Raw genomic sequence first — 13,369 nt, forward strand, 5'->3', positions numbered from 1 at the left:
AGCCTTTCCTTTTGTTGGTTATATGTCTTAGATATCCTGTGAGTTTTGCCTTTTCACTATCTTAATGACATCTCTTTTTTTTCAGTTTTAATGTTACTTTTTATTCTTTGTGAACATATTTTACCAATAAACCATTTACTAGAACATTTAATCCAAAACATGAAACATCTATTCACCTCATTTCTCAAACATCAATTTTATCCTCTCTCACATACTTTTTTTTATTCCGGAGACATATATATATATATATAATGAGATCAATCTCTTTTTAAGGAATTTTTAAGTGAACGGTACAATGCTGAATGTTGAATAAGCACAGTGTTATACAGCAGATCTCTCTAACTTTTTCATTATATTCACCCTGTAATCTTCTGTTATATGGGGTCTTGATTCAAAAAAGGCCCCAATAAGTATTTTTTAAATAAGTTAAAGAAAATCTAAATTGAGGGAACTGCACTTCCTATTCCTCACAGCTTTAACCACTGGAAGTTCATGAACAATGAATTCACTTCACTCTTCCTGTTGGAACACCTCTGCTGAACTTTTGAACAAATCCTGGAATAAAGAGCTTGCTTATCAATCCCTCAGCGTTGTGGATACAGTCATCCTCCCTTCCATGGTTGGGCTTATCTGCTCAATGGGGCTGGTTGGCAACATCCTCATTGTATTCACTATAGTAAGGTAAGGCTTCTTCTCCTTTCCCACAGTGTAGGGGCATTCTGTACTCCCTACGTGAATCCTTTTCTCCTTGGAGGATTTTTCTTAGTGAAATCAGGTTTTGGAATATGTGCTTAAGATAATTAGAAAAGATTCTACAGATTTTTTTATCATGTATTAATAACATCTGAGTTGCAGGTCTCAGGATGAAAAGACCTAGGCCAATGCTTACTGCTGAGTTAGTGAATTTTTAGAGCTATGATTCTCAATCTTAGCTACATATTAGAATCACTGAGGAGCTTTTAAGAATCTTAATATACAATTTCACCCCAGACCAATTAAACTCAGAAACTCTGGAGGTTGAGCCCAGGCAGGGGTTGAAACTGTGAGGCAACCATTTTATTTTCTGGCAGTACGACATACCCTAAGAAACTGAGCTGGTTTGGCTGGTAAAAACACTCTCACTCACTTGGGCAAGAGAAAGACTCTACTTGATCCCCACAGACTTAAGCAGTCATAGACGGGGGCTGTCCCCCTCAACACTGACCACCCTGAATAGACCAAATGAGAGACATAGTGACACTGGGAAGCAAGCAGTGAACCAACATATGACTTTGCCAAAGGAAGACTAAAAACATATATGAAACATATATACCAAAAAAAAAATAGGCTTAAGCAAGATGGAGTCTCCAGAATAAGATGTTCTATATGACTTTTTTGTAAAGTAAGAGGTGATAGATGCATTAGGAGGGTGACTATAAAGTAGTGAGACCAGATCATCACCAGTCTATTATACTTTAAACTTAGAGCAGGTCAAAGGAAACCAAATTAGAAAGTGTAGGAGGAAAATTGAGACAATTATAACGTATTTCCCCTTTTATTCTTCAAGGAGAGACTAATGAACTCAACCCCTTTACTCAAGTATTCTCCACAGCCACGGTGGGCCCTGGGAAACTATTTCAATAAAGGAAATGACATTTTCCTCCATTGAGTCCCCACCTCCATGTCTTGAACACATCTTTCTTCCATCTATCGACAGGCCACTTGAAGAGAACAGAGACTCTCTACGGAATGGCCTGTCTCCCAATAAATAAAAAGTTCCCACTCTGCCATTCCCTGCCTTCAACTCCCTGTCAAGGCAACTAATTCACACTAAATCATAATTTACTGAGACACCTTACTTTTTAACCCTCCCAATGGTGCCTACATCTTACGCAGAGATGACAACAGGACAGTGTATTAACCTGAAGGAATACTAATGGTCAAATGGTGGAATACAAGCTGCTAAGAAGGGAAAATGCTCAGAACTAGGCCTCTTCTCCCCCGTCCCCCTCCCCCCGCCACCCAGCTTAAATCAAACTAGCAGTTCCCTTTGACCCACACCTCTACTGTTTCCATGAAGTTGCAGTCAGGCTGTCCTCTAGGGCAGTGGTCAGCAAACCACGGCTCGTGAGCCACATGCGGCTCTTTGGCCCCTTGAGTGTGGCTCTTCCACAAAATACCAAGTGCGGGCGCACATGTACAGTGCAAAGTTGACTTAAAACTTTAAGTTTATTAAGTTAATTTTAGGGAACGTTGTGTAGTGAAAGAAGATGCAGTGTCAAGGATTGAGAAAGGTATGTTGAGATGGTTTGGACATATAGAGAGGATGAACGAAAGGAGATAGACAAAACAAGTATACAAGACGAGTGTGGATGGGAGAGTTGGAAGGGGTTGACCTCAGCAAACGTACCTCAATGAGATTGAGGACGTTTTTAGCAAAGGCCAGCTTAGGAGTACCCTAATTAAGTTAATAACAATGTACCTACCTATATAGTTTAAGTTTAAAAAATTTGGCTCTCAAAAAACATTTCAATCGTTGTACTGTTGATATTTGGCTCTGTTGACTAATGAGTTTGCCAACCACTGCTCTAGGGCAACAGTCATCTTGGCTGGGGCTGGAGTATCAACTTTCAAGGCAGCGCACTCACGCACCAGGCTAGTTGGTGCTGGTTGTTGCAGGAGGCCTCAATTCCTCTCCAGGTGGACCTCTCCATAGAGTTACTTGAGTATTCTCACAAGATGGCAGCTGGCTTCCCCAGAGAAAATGATCCAAAAGAGAGCAAGGAGAAAACTCCACAAAGCTTTCATGTCCTAATTTTCAAATGTCACACACTGTCATTTCCACCATATACTATTTGTTAAAAATGAGTTACTAAGTGCAACCGCACTCAAAAAGAGGGAATTAGGCTCCATGTTTTGGAAGCAATATCTAAGAATGTACAGACACATTTTTAAACCACTGCAGTTAGGTCTCAGGCATATAGTTCAAACTGTTTAAATATACTAGGCATTTATATGTACACTTGTCTAAGTTTCCCTTTAACTTTTAAAATCCATTTTGGCCATTGAAAATTTGTAACAGGTGACATACATTGAAGAAGGTGCATACTTTGGATGTCAGTCTTCAGTTTCTGTCCATTTCTTTCAGGTCAAGGAAAAAAACTATTCCTGACATTTACATCTGCAACCTGGCTGTGGCTGATCTGGTCCACATCGTCGGAATGCCCTTTCTTATGCACCAGTGGGCCCAGGGAGGGGAGTGGGTATTTGGGGGGCCTCTCTGCACCATCATTACATCCCTGGATACCTGCAACCAGTTTGCCTGTAGTGCCATCATGACTGTAATGAGTGTGGACAGGTAAGTGAAGAGACTCTGAAATATCTAACATAATTCAGAGGTGCCTGTGCTTCATACTTTAAGCAACATCAGAGCTGGTTTATAATAGCAAGGCTTCTCTTCCTTATTGTGGAACTGATTATGTAAGAATATTTGTTCCCATTTTCACAGAAGTCTATTGTAATGGAAAGCTTAAAACACTAAAATATTTTTTCCAATCATTCTTTTTTACCTCAGATTTATTTACAACTTACTACAATATAAAAGGATTTCAAAATCATGGAAAGTTGCAAACTAGAATGAATGCCCCCATGATTCTTGCAATAAGGAAGCTGAGGCCCCAAGAAGTGAGGATATTTGCGAAGGGCACAGAGGGAGTCCATGACAGAGCTGAGAACTGAAGTGGGTCCCCTCACTCCCTGTCAGGGCTATTTCCTGTATGTTCAAAGTCTCACACACTCTTTCTATTACCTAGCAGCCTAACGGAATCAGTGGAGTAGATATGGACTCCTACACAGATATAAGGAAATATCCCAGTACCAGGAAGACCATCTTTTACACTCATCATTATGCCTGGTTAATGCAAATGCTGCCATTTTACATCATTGGCAATGTATCCTCCTGTGCTCTGGTGTGTGCCACAGCCATATCACCAACCATGTAAGCTAATGTTATTTGAGAGTGATGGTGAGTACTTACAGGGCCAATGAGTTGTGGGGCCCAGTTCAGACCCAGGCTGTCTCTAAAGTTGGTAGGTGGCTTATAATTATCTCACCATCTGACCTCTTTCAGAAATATGCAAGCCAGGATGAGCCCTGCATCATCCAGATGCCAAGACTTCCACATCAGGTCTTCCCCATTCAGAAGCAAGTCCTAAAAGACAACAGTAACACACACAACAGGAATTGTCTCAGAGAGCAACCCACCTAAAATCTCGATCCACATTCGTCCCACCCAACCCAACTCTAGCACACTTGATCCCCCTTGCTCTGATCTTCCTTGCTCCAAATAAATCACATAGTCTAATTTAGTGTGTGTTGTTGTTGTTGTTGTTGTTGTTTATTGTCTAGCTTCCCCCTACCCTTCAAATATAAATTCCACAAATGCAGGTTTGATCAATGATATATCCCAAGTGTCCGTGTAACACTGCCTGGCAAGTGGGGGCTCAAAAAACATTGATGAATGAATGACCATCAGTCTTGAGGGCTGTGTTAAATTTCCTGGGTCCATCCAGGACTTCTTCCTGAGCTCTGACCCTTTTGCTTGTCCAAGTGGGCCCTTGAGGTGGGGAAGTTATGAGTAGTTCTTCTGATGGATGAACAAAGCAATGGCAAGGCTGGATTATTATTCAGACATGAATAATAATAGTAATGTTTGATGCATTTTTTTTATATCTTGCTGCTTTTCTGCAAAAGAATTCTCCAAATATAGAGTGTATTTCTCACGTCATAATTAACATCACATTTTTCAGTCAATGTACTGTGTAGGTCTGGCTAATTCATCTGATGCCAGCCAATGCTGGCAGTGCCTTGAGTGAAGCCTGACCAGCTTGCCAGGGTTCCAACACTAGAAAGAGGGCCCTGCACAGGGCAGGCCACTGCAGAAAAGCAACCTAAAGTACAGGCCTTCCCAATCACAACACCGTTCTTGGAGATAATAAAACCTGCTTGACACACTGTACTCTGAATAAGGAGAGTACTGGCTTTCCCTTTCATTGTGCCTCTTCTGTGAACCTCTTACTCTACAACCTCTACCCCCAGCAAAACCCTGCTTTTTTAAATACCTTTGATTCCAGGTCTGAACACTTTTTTTCATTCTTTAGCTTTTAGTTGACTCTTAAAAATTCTTCTTGGATTTGCTAGAGAACTGAATATGTTTGATATATCAGGATTTCAAGTTTGATTAATGATTACCCTTTTTTTCTGGATCAAAAATGGAAAAAAGAAGAAAACGACTTCTCCATAAAATGAGCCCATTTCCCCCTCTAGCCTGCAGCCTAAGTTCCCTGAGGAATTTGCAATTGTCTACACTAGTCATTTTGTTTATCCTCGCTGTGATTTGTCTGAACTAAACCCCCAAAGTGCCTGGGGACTCTCTTGAAAAGCTATCTGAGCAAAATGCCTGTCCCAGGGCCCGAACCTCTCCCTCCAGCCAGTGCACTTCCCTCTTCCTGCCCCTCCATCAGTCAATCCTACGGGGCAGAGGGCCCCTGCCTCCGGGAGGAAATCCCTGTTCAGAGACCAAGTTTTACAGAGCCTCCTCTACAAGGAATGCACCTTTGTAAAGAGAGAGCTTGCAGGGCAGAATTTTACCCTCTTCAGTGTGCTTGTGGAAGTGACAGCTATTTCAGAGAGTGGTCTATTCAGACTTGTAGGGTCAAGAGTTGTTTTCTGTATAGGTACCAGCCAGCTCTTAAAAAATACTATAGCTTTCTTTTACCCTGATAGCGGTATGCTTCAGGGAGAATGATAATACTAATAATTTACTCTTGTCATGAACCATTCATTGTTGGAGCTCAGTGCTTTTATTGATTATTCCCAAACCCTTTTTAACTGGCTTTGCAGGTACTTGGCTCTCGTCCAACCATTTCGACTTACAAGTTGGAGAACGAGGTACAAGACCATCCGCATCAATTTGGGCCTCTGGGCAGCTTCCTTTATCCTGGCGTTGCCTGTCTGGCTCTACTCAAAGGTCATCACGTTTGAAGACGGCGTGGAGAGTTGTGCTTTTGATTTAGCATCCCCTGACGATGTGCTCTGGTAGGTTGTTACAACTTAAGAAAAATGGAATTGAATTAAGTTATGAAGTGCTTCAGCCTCGCTGTCTGCCTGCCGTGTCCTTGGGGATCCTCTCCCCAACAGTCTCCCCACTTAGTTGCCTGCCTTCCATAATCAAGTTGATCGTCTGATTTCTAGGAGAGGGTAACCTCTAGAAAAAGATTTTGAGTTTAGTCATGTAACTTCAGTGGGCACAAATATATCTAAATATGGATTTTAAAGATCCCTGACAGCCAGACACAGCAGAAACACAGCAATCAAGGGGGGACAGAATTTCAAAAAGGGTCTCAGTTCCTGAGATGCAAACCTTATTAATATGCAGCTGGAGTTTGGTTGAGTTGTGTCCCGCAACCCCAAAAGATATATTGCCCTCAGCATCTATGAATGTGACCTTATTTAGAAGTAGGGTCCTTGTAGATATGTCAAGTGAAGATGAGGTCAAACTGAATTAAGGTGGGCCCCCTAGCCAATGATTGGTGTCCTGATAAGGATAGGACGATTTAAAGATACACAGAGAAAAAGAACATCTGTGAACACAGAGACAGAGATTGGGGGAATGTGTCTACAAGTCAAGGAACCCCAAGGATTGCCAGAACCCACCAGAGGCCGGGCGAGAGGCAGGGAGCAGATTTTCCCTCAGAGCCTCCGAAAGGAACCAGCCCTGCTGACACCTTGATCTCAGACTCTTAGCCTCCACTTCTGTAAGACAATACATTTCTGTCTTTTTAAGCGACCCAGTTTGGGGTAATGTGTTACAACTGTTGTATATAACTAATGCAGACACCAACACAGGCATTTCTTACGTTTTAATTTGAAAAGAAAAAGTTAGTCAAAAAAATTTCTATTTGAAATTTTTAACATAGCATTGAAGTCTATGACTAAACATTTTTTGATCACTTACTAAGCACAAGATACTGTGCTAGGTGCATTTTATATACATCCATACACTATCTCAAGTCAATATGGCGGGTTCCTTTTCCCATCCACCACTTTTTTTTTTTCAGGTGAGGAATTTTATTTTGTAAAACATTCAAAACATTATAAGCCAGCTTTGCATGTTGATGTAACTGGAGATATGAGCTGGAACAACCCCTGATGTTCAAATAGTTGTTCTAGCTATGGGCCACCATCACATACAATTCACTTGAAGTACTTAGTGAGTTTGGTTAATTGTCTTCTTCCCTTGCTTCTTATTTGAAAATGTAAATATTCCCTAGAGGATTATCCTGTTTTACTGTTGACAGATTCCTCTGGAGTCCAACACATACGCAATTTTTAAACTGGCTTTACTATTCACAGAAGCAAATAGAACTCCCCTAGTTCTCAGAGAAATCCTAAACTTTATTCTTTTTTTTTTCTTTCTTGATTAAGATATTACATATGTGAGTCCTTATCCCCCATTGCCCCCCACTCCCCCATTCATGCCCTCAGCCCCCTGGTGTCTATGTCCATTGGCCATGCCCATATGCATGCATACAAGTCCTTTGGTTGATCTCTCGCCTTACCCCCTCCCCTCCCTTTCCTCTGAGGTTTGATGGTCTGATTGATGCTTCTTTGTCTCTGGATCTGTTTTTGTTCATCAGTTTATGTTGTTCATTATATTCCACAAATGACTAAGATCATGTGATACTTATCTTTCTCTGATTGGCTTATTTCACTTAGCATCATGCCCTCCAGTTCCATCCAACAACCTTTCTTGATAAAGACCCTCATCAAAATGGGAATAGAGGGATCATACCTCAACATAATAAAAGCCTTATATGACAAATCTACAGCTAACATTATACTCAATGGGCAAAAACTAAAACAATTTCACCTAAGAACAGGAATGATATAGGAATGCCCACTTTCACCACTCCTGTTCGACATAATACTGGAAGTGCTAACCATAGCAATTAGACAAGAAGAAGAAATAAAAGGTATCCAAATTGGAAAATAAGATGTAAAATTGCCATTATTCACAGATGACATGATACTGTACATAGAAAACCCTAAAGACTCCATCAAAAAATTATTAGACTTAATAAATGAATTCAGCAATGTAGCAGGATAAAAAAATAATGTCAAGAAATCTATGGAATTTTTATACACCAATAGTGAACTTACAGAAAGAGAGATTTTAAAAAAATCCCATTTACCATCACACCAAAACAATTAAAATACCTAGGAATAAACTTAATTAAGGAGGTAAAAGACCTGTACTCAGAAAACTACAGGTCACTGAAAAAAGAGATAGATGGAAGAACATACCGTGTTCATGGATTGGTAGAATCAACATCATTAAAATGTGCATACTACCCAAAGCAATCTATAGATTCAATGCACTCCTCCATTAAAATACCAACAGCATATTTCACAGACCTAGAACGAACTCTTCAAAAATTCATCTGGAATAAAAAAAGACCCCAAATAGCTGCAGCAATCCTGAGAAAGAAGAACAAAGTAGGAGGGATCTCAATACCAGATATCAAGCTGTATTACAAAGCCACTATTGTCAAAACTGCCTGATACTGGCACAAGAAGAGACATATAGACCAATAGAATAGAATAGATAACCCAGAAATTGTCACAAACCACTATGCTCAATTAATATTTGACAAAGGAGGCAAGAATATACAATGGAGTCAAGACAGTCTCTTCAATAAATGGTGTTGGGAAAATTGGACAGATACATGCAAAAAAAAAATGAAACTAGACCACCAACTTACACCATACACAAAAATAAACTCAAAATGGATAAACATAAGATGGGAAACCATAAAAATATTAGAGGGATTCACAGGCAGCAAAATCTCAGACATATGCCAAAGCAATATCTTTACCAATACAGCTCCTCGGGCAATGGAAACTAAAGAGAAAATAAACAAATGGGTTTATATCAAAATAAAAAGCTTCTGTACAGCGAAAGAAACCATCAACAAAACAACAAGAAAGCCCACTGCATGGGAGAACATGTTTGCCAATGTTATCACTGATAAGGGTTTAATCTCCAACATTTACAGGGAACTTATACAACTTAACAAAAGGAAGATAAAGAACCCAATCAAAAAAAATGGGCAATGGACCTAAATAAATACTTTTTGAAAGAGGACATAAGGAAGGCCAAGAGACATATGAAAACATGCTCAAACTCACTAATCATCCAAGAGATGTAAATCAAAATGACAATGTGGTACCATCTCACACCTGTCAGAATGGCTATCATCAAGAAATGACAAGAGCTGGCGAGGATGCGGAGAAAAAGGAACACTCGTGCACTGCTGGTGGGAATGCAGACTGGTGCAGCCACTGTGGAGAACAGTATGGAGTTTCCTCAAAAAACTAAAAATGGAACTCCCATTTGACCCAGTGATCCCACTTCTATGAATATATCCCAAGAAACCAGAAACACCATATATCAGAAAGGATATATGCACCCCTATGTTCATAACAGCACAATTTACCATAGTAAGATTTGGAAACAGCCTAAGTGCCCATCAGCAGATGAGTGTATTAGAAAACTGTGGTACATCTACACAATGGAATACTACACTGCAGTAAGAAAGAAGGAATTCTTACCATTTCCCATCCACCACCTTTAAACAGATGGGTTGCTTGGGCATAGACATAACCCAAGAGGGCTGAAATTAGGGGGTCTGCAAGACCACAAATCCAGTAACAGCAAGCTCCCGAGGAGTGCAACACTGACGGGATTGATTATCTGTTATTTCTCCCACCAGCATTGGCTGCACACACGGACAGAAACTATCAGCCAGTCTAAAGGTGAAATGATACTTAATCACAGGCATTGACAGGTTAATATGGACTTCAACCTCTCTAAAAGAAGAGGACAACCTGAGGCTCACTATCTGACTATAGGACTTCGGTCTGTGTCAAAGAAATACAAAATATTAATTATTTTGCACTGACAGCTGCTTCTTCTATTTTTGGTTGGTTATCATAAAGGATATTCTGAGTTTTTGGCCTCTGTTGTTTCTCCTAGAATTAAATCCTTACAGTGAAATGGAATTTCTGTGCTACCTCAGAGTCCCTCTGGTCCCAGGTTCGTTCTCTCTCTCTCTCTCTCTCTCTCTCTCCCTCTCTCCCTCTCTCTCTTTCTCTCCTCTCTGCTTTTCTCTGCCTCTGTCCACACCCACCCAGCCTGTGCTGCCTTCCTTCACCAACACCTGGCATCTGTGCAAAACTGGAATTGGCTTGCCTGAGACTTCCCCCTGGCAAAGCACTGAGGAAAAGACTGGCGATTTTACAATAGGCCCTTTGAGAGGCCGTCTCAGTCCTTGGCTACAAGGATGGGCTGTACAGCTCAACTGTCCATTTGGATTCAAATCCCCCCCTCTGCCATTTACTAGCTGGCTAACCTTGAGCAAACCACTTCACCCCTCTGTGCCTTAGTTTCTTCTTCTATAAAATGTGGATAATAATGCCATTGTAGAGATTCAGTGGGTTAAAATATCTAAAGCACTCAGATCATGGCCTAATATATAGTAAATGCTATCTGCTATTGCCTGTTGTTGCTAATAACACTAAAGAGAATAATAATAATAAGTATCCTTACCCATTCCATACTCAGTAGTGCTGGCCTTGGTTGCTGGAAAGATAAGCATCAGTGTCAATGAACAATGAGGAAAGCACCCAAAGATGCTTAATTCTTTCCCCCAAGGACTTTCCTCCTGGGCCCTGAAAAATCAGAGAATCATGCCTCATAAACTGTAAACACCAGTGCCTAGCATTGTGAATGTAACAGGCATGTCTTCTCTCTCTCTCATTTCACAGGTACACACTTTATTTGACGATAACAACTTTTTTTTTCCCTTTGCCTTTGATTTTGGTGTGCTATATTTTAATTTTATGCTATACTTGGGAGATGTATCAACAGAATAAGGATGCTGGATGGTAAGTGTTTGCCTTATTTCTCTTGATTTATTAAAAGAACAATGCATGGGTTCTCTAAAGCTGTTGAATACTACCCTTTTCACTGTATCTTCTATTTCTGCCTTTATTCTCCTTTTGTTTCTGTGTTGATTGCTAAAAATATCAACATTATGAATAAGTACAATAATAAATTTTGCTAAACTCTTGCCATTAAGTACTTGGAATCTGAGTCTTTGTTCTCATGTACTCCAAGGAGCTGTTTTATTTCTTTTTTCTTCCTATCTTTCATTGTTTCTAATAAAAGGTTAAGACTAAAATAGTCCTCCTTCAGAAATATACAAGAGCATATTTAATTTAGTTTTGTTCCTAAAAGTGGGTAATCAAAATGATATGATATAAACTTTCTGCATGTTCCTCTCAATATTATTTTCCCCCAACAACAGCTTTTCAAATATTTAAAGTTTTAAATTTGAGATCCTGTAAGACTACTTTATTTTATCATAGATATTAATAATATGTTAATAAAATATCTTGTATGTTAAAAAAAGGACAATGCAGTGATCCTAAGGCCTCTACAACAGAAATTTAAACAGCAATCACTTGACACATACTATACTTAGATATATAGGCGTTAATGTCTATATGAGGCATTTTCTGAAAATAAGACATGTTCTGGATCAGATATTTGAGGGTCTGTCAGTGATAAATGTTGAAATTACTGAGGTAATATTTTCATTAAAAAGTGTAAACAGAACTCAAGATTCTATTTAAAAAATAATTTTATATTTGTCATCAACAGTGTTATTTAAATGTTTTGTACATTTTACAGACTTGTGTACATATGTAAGTATCCTAGATGATGTGTATAACTTCAAATTTTTGTTTTAATTTTTTAATTTATAGAAATATCTCATTAGTATTTGAATACTTAGGACAATTAGAACTAAAGAAAAACAAAGACTTATATAAAGACAATAAACTAGGGGTAAACCTTTAAAGATTCTTGTCTCTAAAACCACATGAATAAATATAAATTATTCTCTACTTGAAACTGTACATAACAATTTGTTTAAATGCATAAATCAGTGTTTTTATAAAACATGTTGGGTTAAAAAATATTAAAATTTGTTCTTAGACTAGATTGTTGTATTTGTTTTGAAAAGACGAGATTCCTGGGTTTCACACACCTACCACATATGACACTATAAAGGTTTTTTAAAAAAGAATAGGTGAACAATATGTTCACCATTGGTCAAAATTTGTGGCAAACCTTGGCACCAAAGGTGTAGTCTATTAGCCCATGACATTTTTTTCTCACTTAAAATTTCTTGAAATTCTTTGGAAATTTTACATTCTTCAAGGGTAGTCTATTTAGAATGGGAAAGGAAGCAGCCACAGTTATAGGAGGGAAATAGCTCCTAAATGTATCACAGGGAGTTGAGGTGGTGGAAAAGTTAAAATGGAATATTAAGACACTGACAGCTGTTCTTTCTCATTTTATTCAATTATATATTTATATCAGTATGAACTCGTGTATTTGATCCTTTGGGCTTTAATGCACTAGTATGTTATTTATTTTGTTTCTTAAAGTCTTCCAGCTTTGGGAAAATTTTAACAGGAATGAAAAAACCTTTTTACAATGCTCTGACTAAATAAGAATAAAAAGGAGCTTCATATCGCCCTGCATCCATTCTCTACTGTCCAAAAAGGTCTAGGACCCCATTGCCCTGCAGTTTCTAGGGTTTTTTTTACGTTCTATCCTAACGTTGCCTTTGCAGTTACAATCCCTGTGTCCCGAGGCAGAGGGTCAAGAAGCTGACAAAGATGGTACTGGTGCTGGTAGCAGTCTTCGTCCTAAGTGCTGCCCCCTATCACATCATCCAGCTGGTGAACTTACAGATGCAGCAGCCCACGCTGGCTTTCTATGTGACCTACTACCTCTCCATCTGTCTCAGCTATGCCAGCAGCAGCATTAACCCTTTTCTCTACATCGTGCTGAGTGGAAACTTCCAGAAACGCCTGCCTGGACTGCGAAGGAGAGTGATTGAGAGGGAAAGCCACAACATGGAAAACACCTTGAAATCAAGCTTTTAGGAGAGTGCATAGATCATCAATCACCTCGACGGGCTTGTCTAAGTTATTGGTATTATTAGAAGGGCAAACGGTGACTCTTAGTAGCATGGAACAGAAGGGTAACCATTCAATGCAATGAGTATAATATGCTAACTTTAGTAAGATTTGAAATATGTATCTGCACTTGAGGGTAGGGAATGGAACAGTCTAAGATACCCAACTCCATGGTTATGTGTGTTATTTCAGCATGTTATAAACTACTCACTGATAAAAGTGGCCGTTCATGACCATTGACTAAAAACTCACCAAGGAATCTCAGTTTGCCATCAAT

General features: G+C 39.3%; 1 protein-coding gene across 1 annotated transcript; it reads left to right on the forward strand.

Annotated features, from left to right (window-relative positions):
* The first annotated feature begins 499 nt into the window (after positions 1-499).
* Positions 500-13,112, forward strand: MCHR2 (melanin concentrating hormone receptor 2). The gene is made up of 5 exons (XM_070419300.1): positions 500-681; positions 3,128-3,337; positions 5,881-6,075; positions 10,867-10,986; positions 12,744-13,112. Exons 1-5 carry the CDS (start codon positions 500-502, stop codon positions 13,057-13,059), a joined length of 1,023 nt encoding a protein of 340 aa, XP_070275401.1. The 3' UTR covers positions 13,060-13,112.
* Positions 13,113-13,369: the final 257 nt, after the last annotated feature.

The sequence above is a fragment of the Myotis yumanensis genome, unplaced genomic scaffold (assembly GCF_028538775.1).
Source record: "Myotis yumanensis isolate MYYU_CA2020_CCGP unplaced genomic scaffold, mMyoYum1.0.hap1 SCAF_6, whole genome shotgun sequence".
Lineage (NCBI taxonomy): Eukaryota > Metazoa > Chordata > Mammalia > Chiroptera > Vespertilionidae > Myotis > Myotis yumanensis.

Excerpts from the sequence above, each read along its gene's own strand:
- MCHR2 (XM_070419300.1), top strand. The coding sequence starts at position 500 with ATGAATTCACTTCACTCTTCCTGTTGGAACACCTCTGCTGAACTTTTG. Across the intron at positions 682-3,127 it reads ATTGTATTCACTATAGTAAG|GTCAAGGAAAAAAACTATTC; the intron begins GTAAGGCTTCTT and ends CATTTCTTTCAG. Across the intron at positions 3,338-5,880 it reads ACTGTAATGAGTGTGGACAG|GTACTTGGCTCTCGTCCAAC; the intron begins GTAAGTGAAGAG and ends CTGGCTTTGCAG.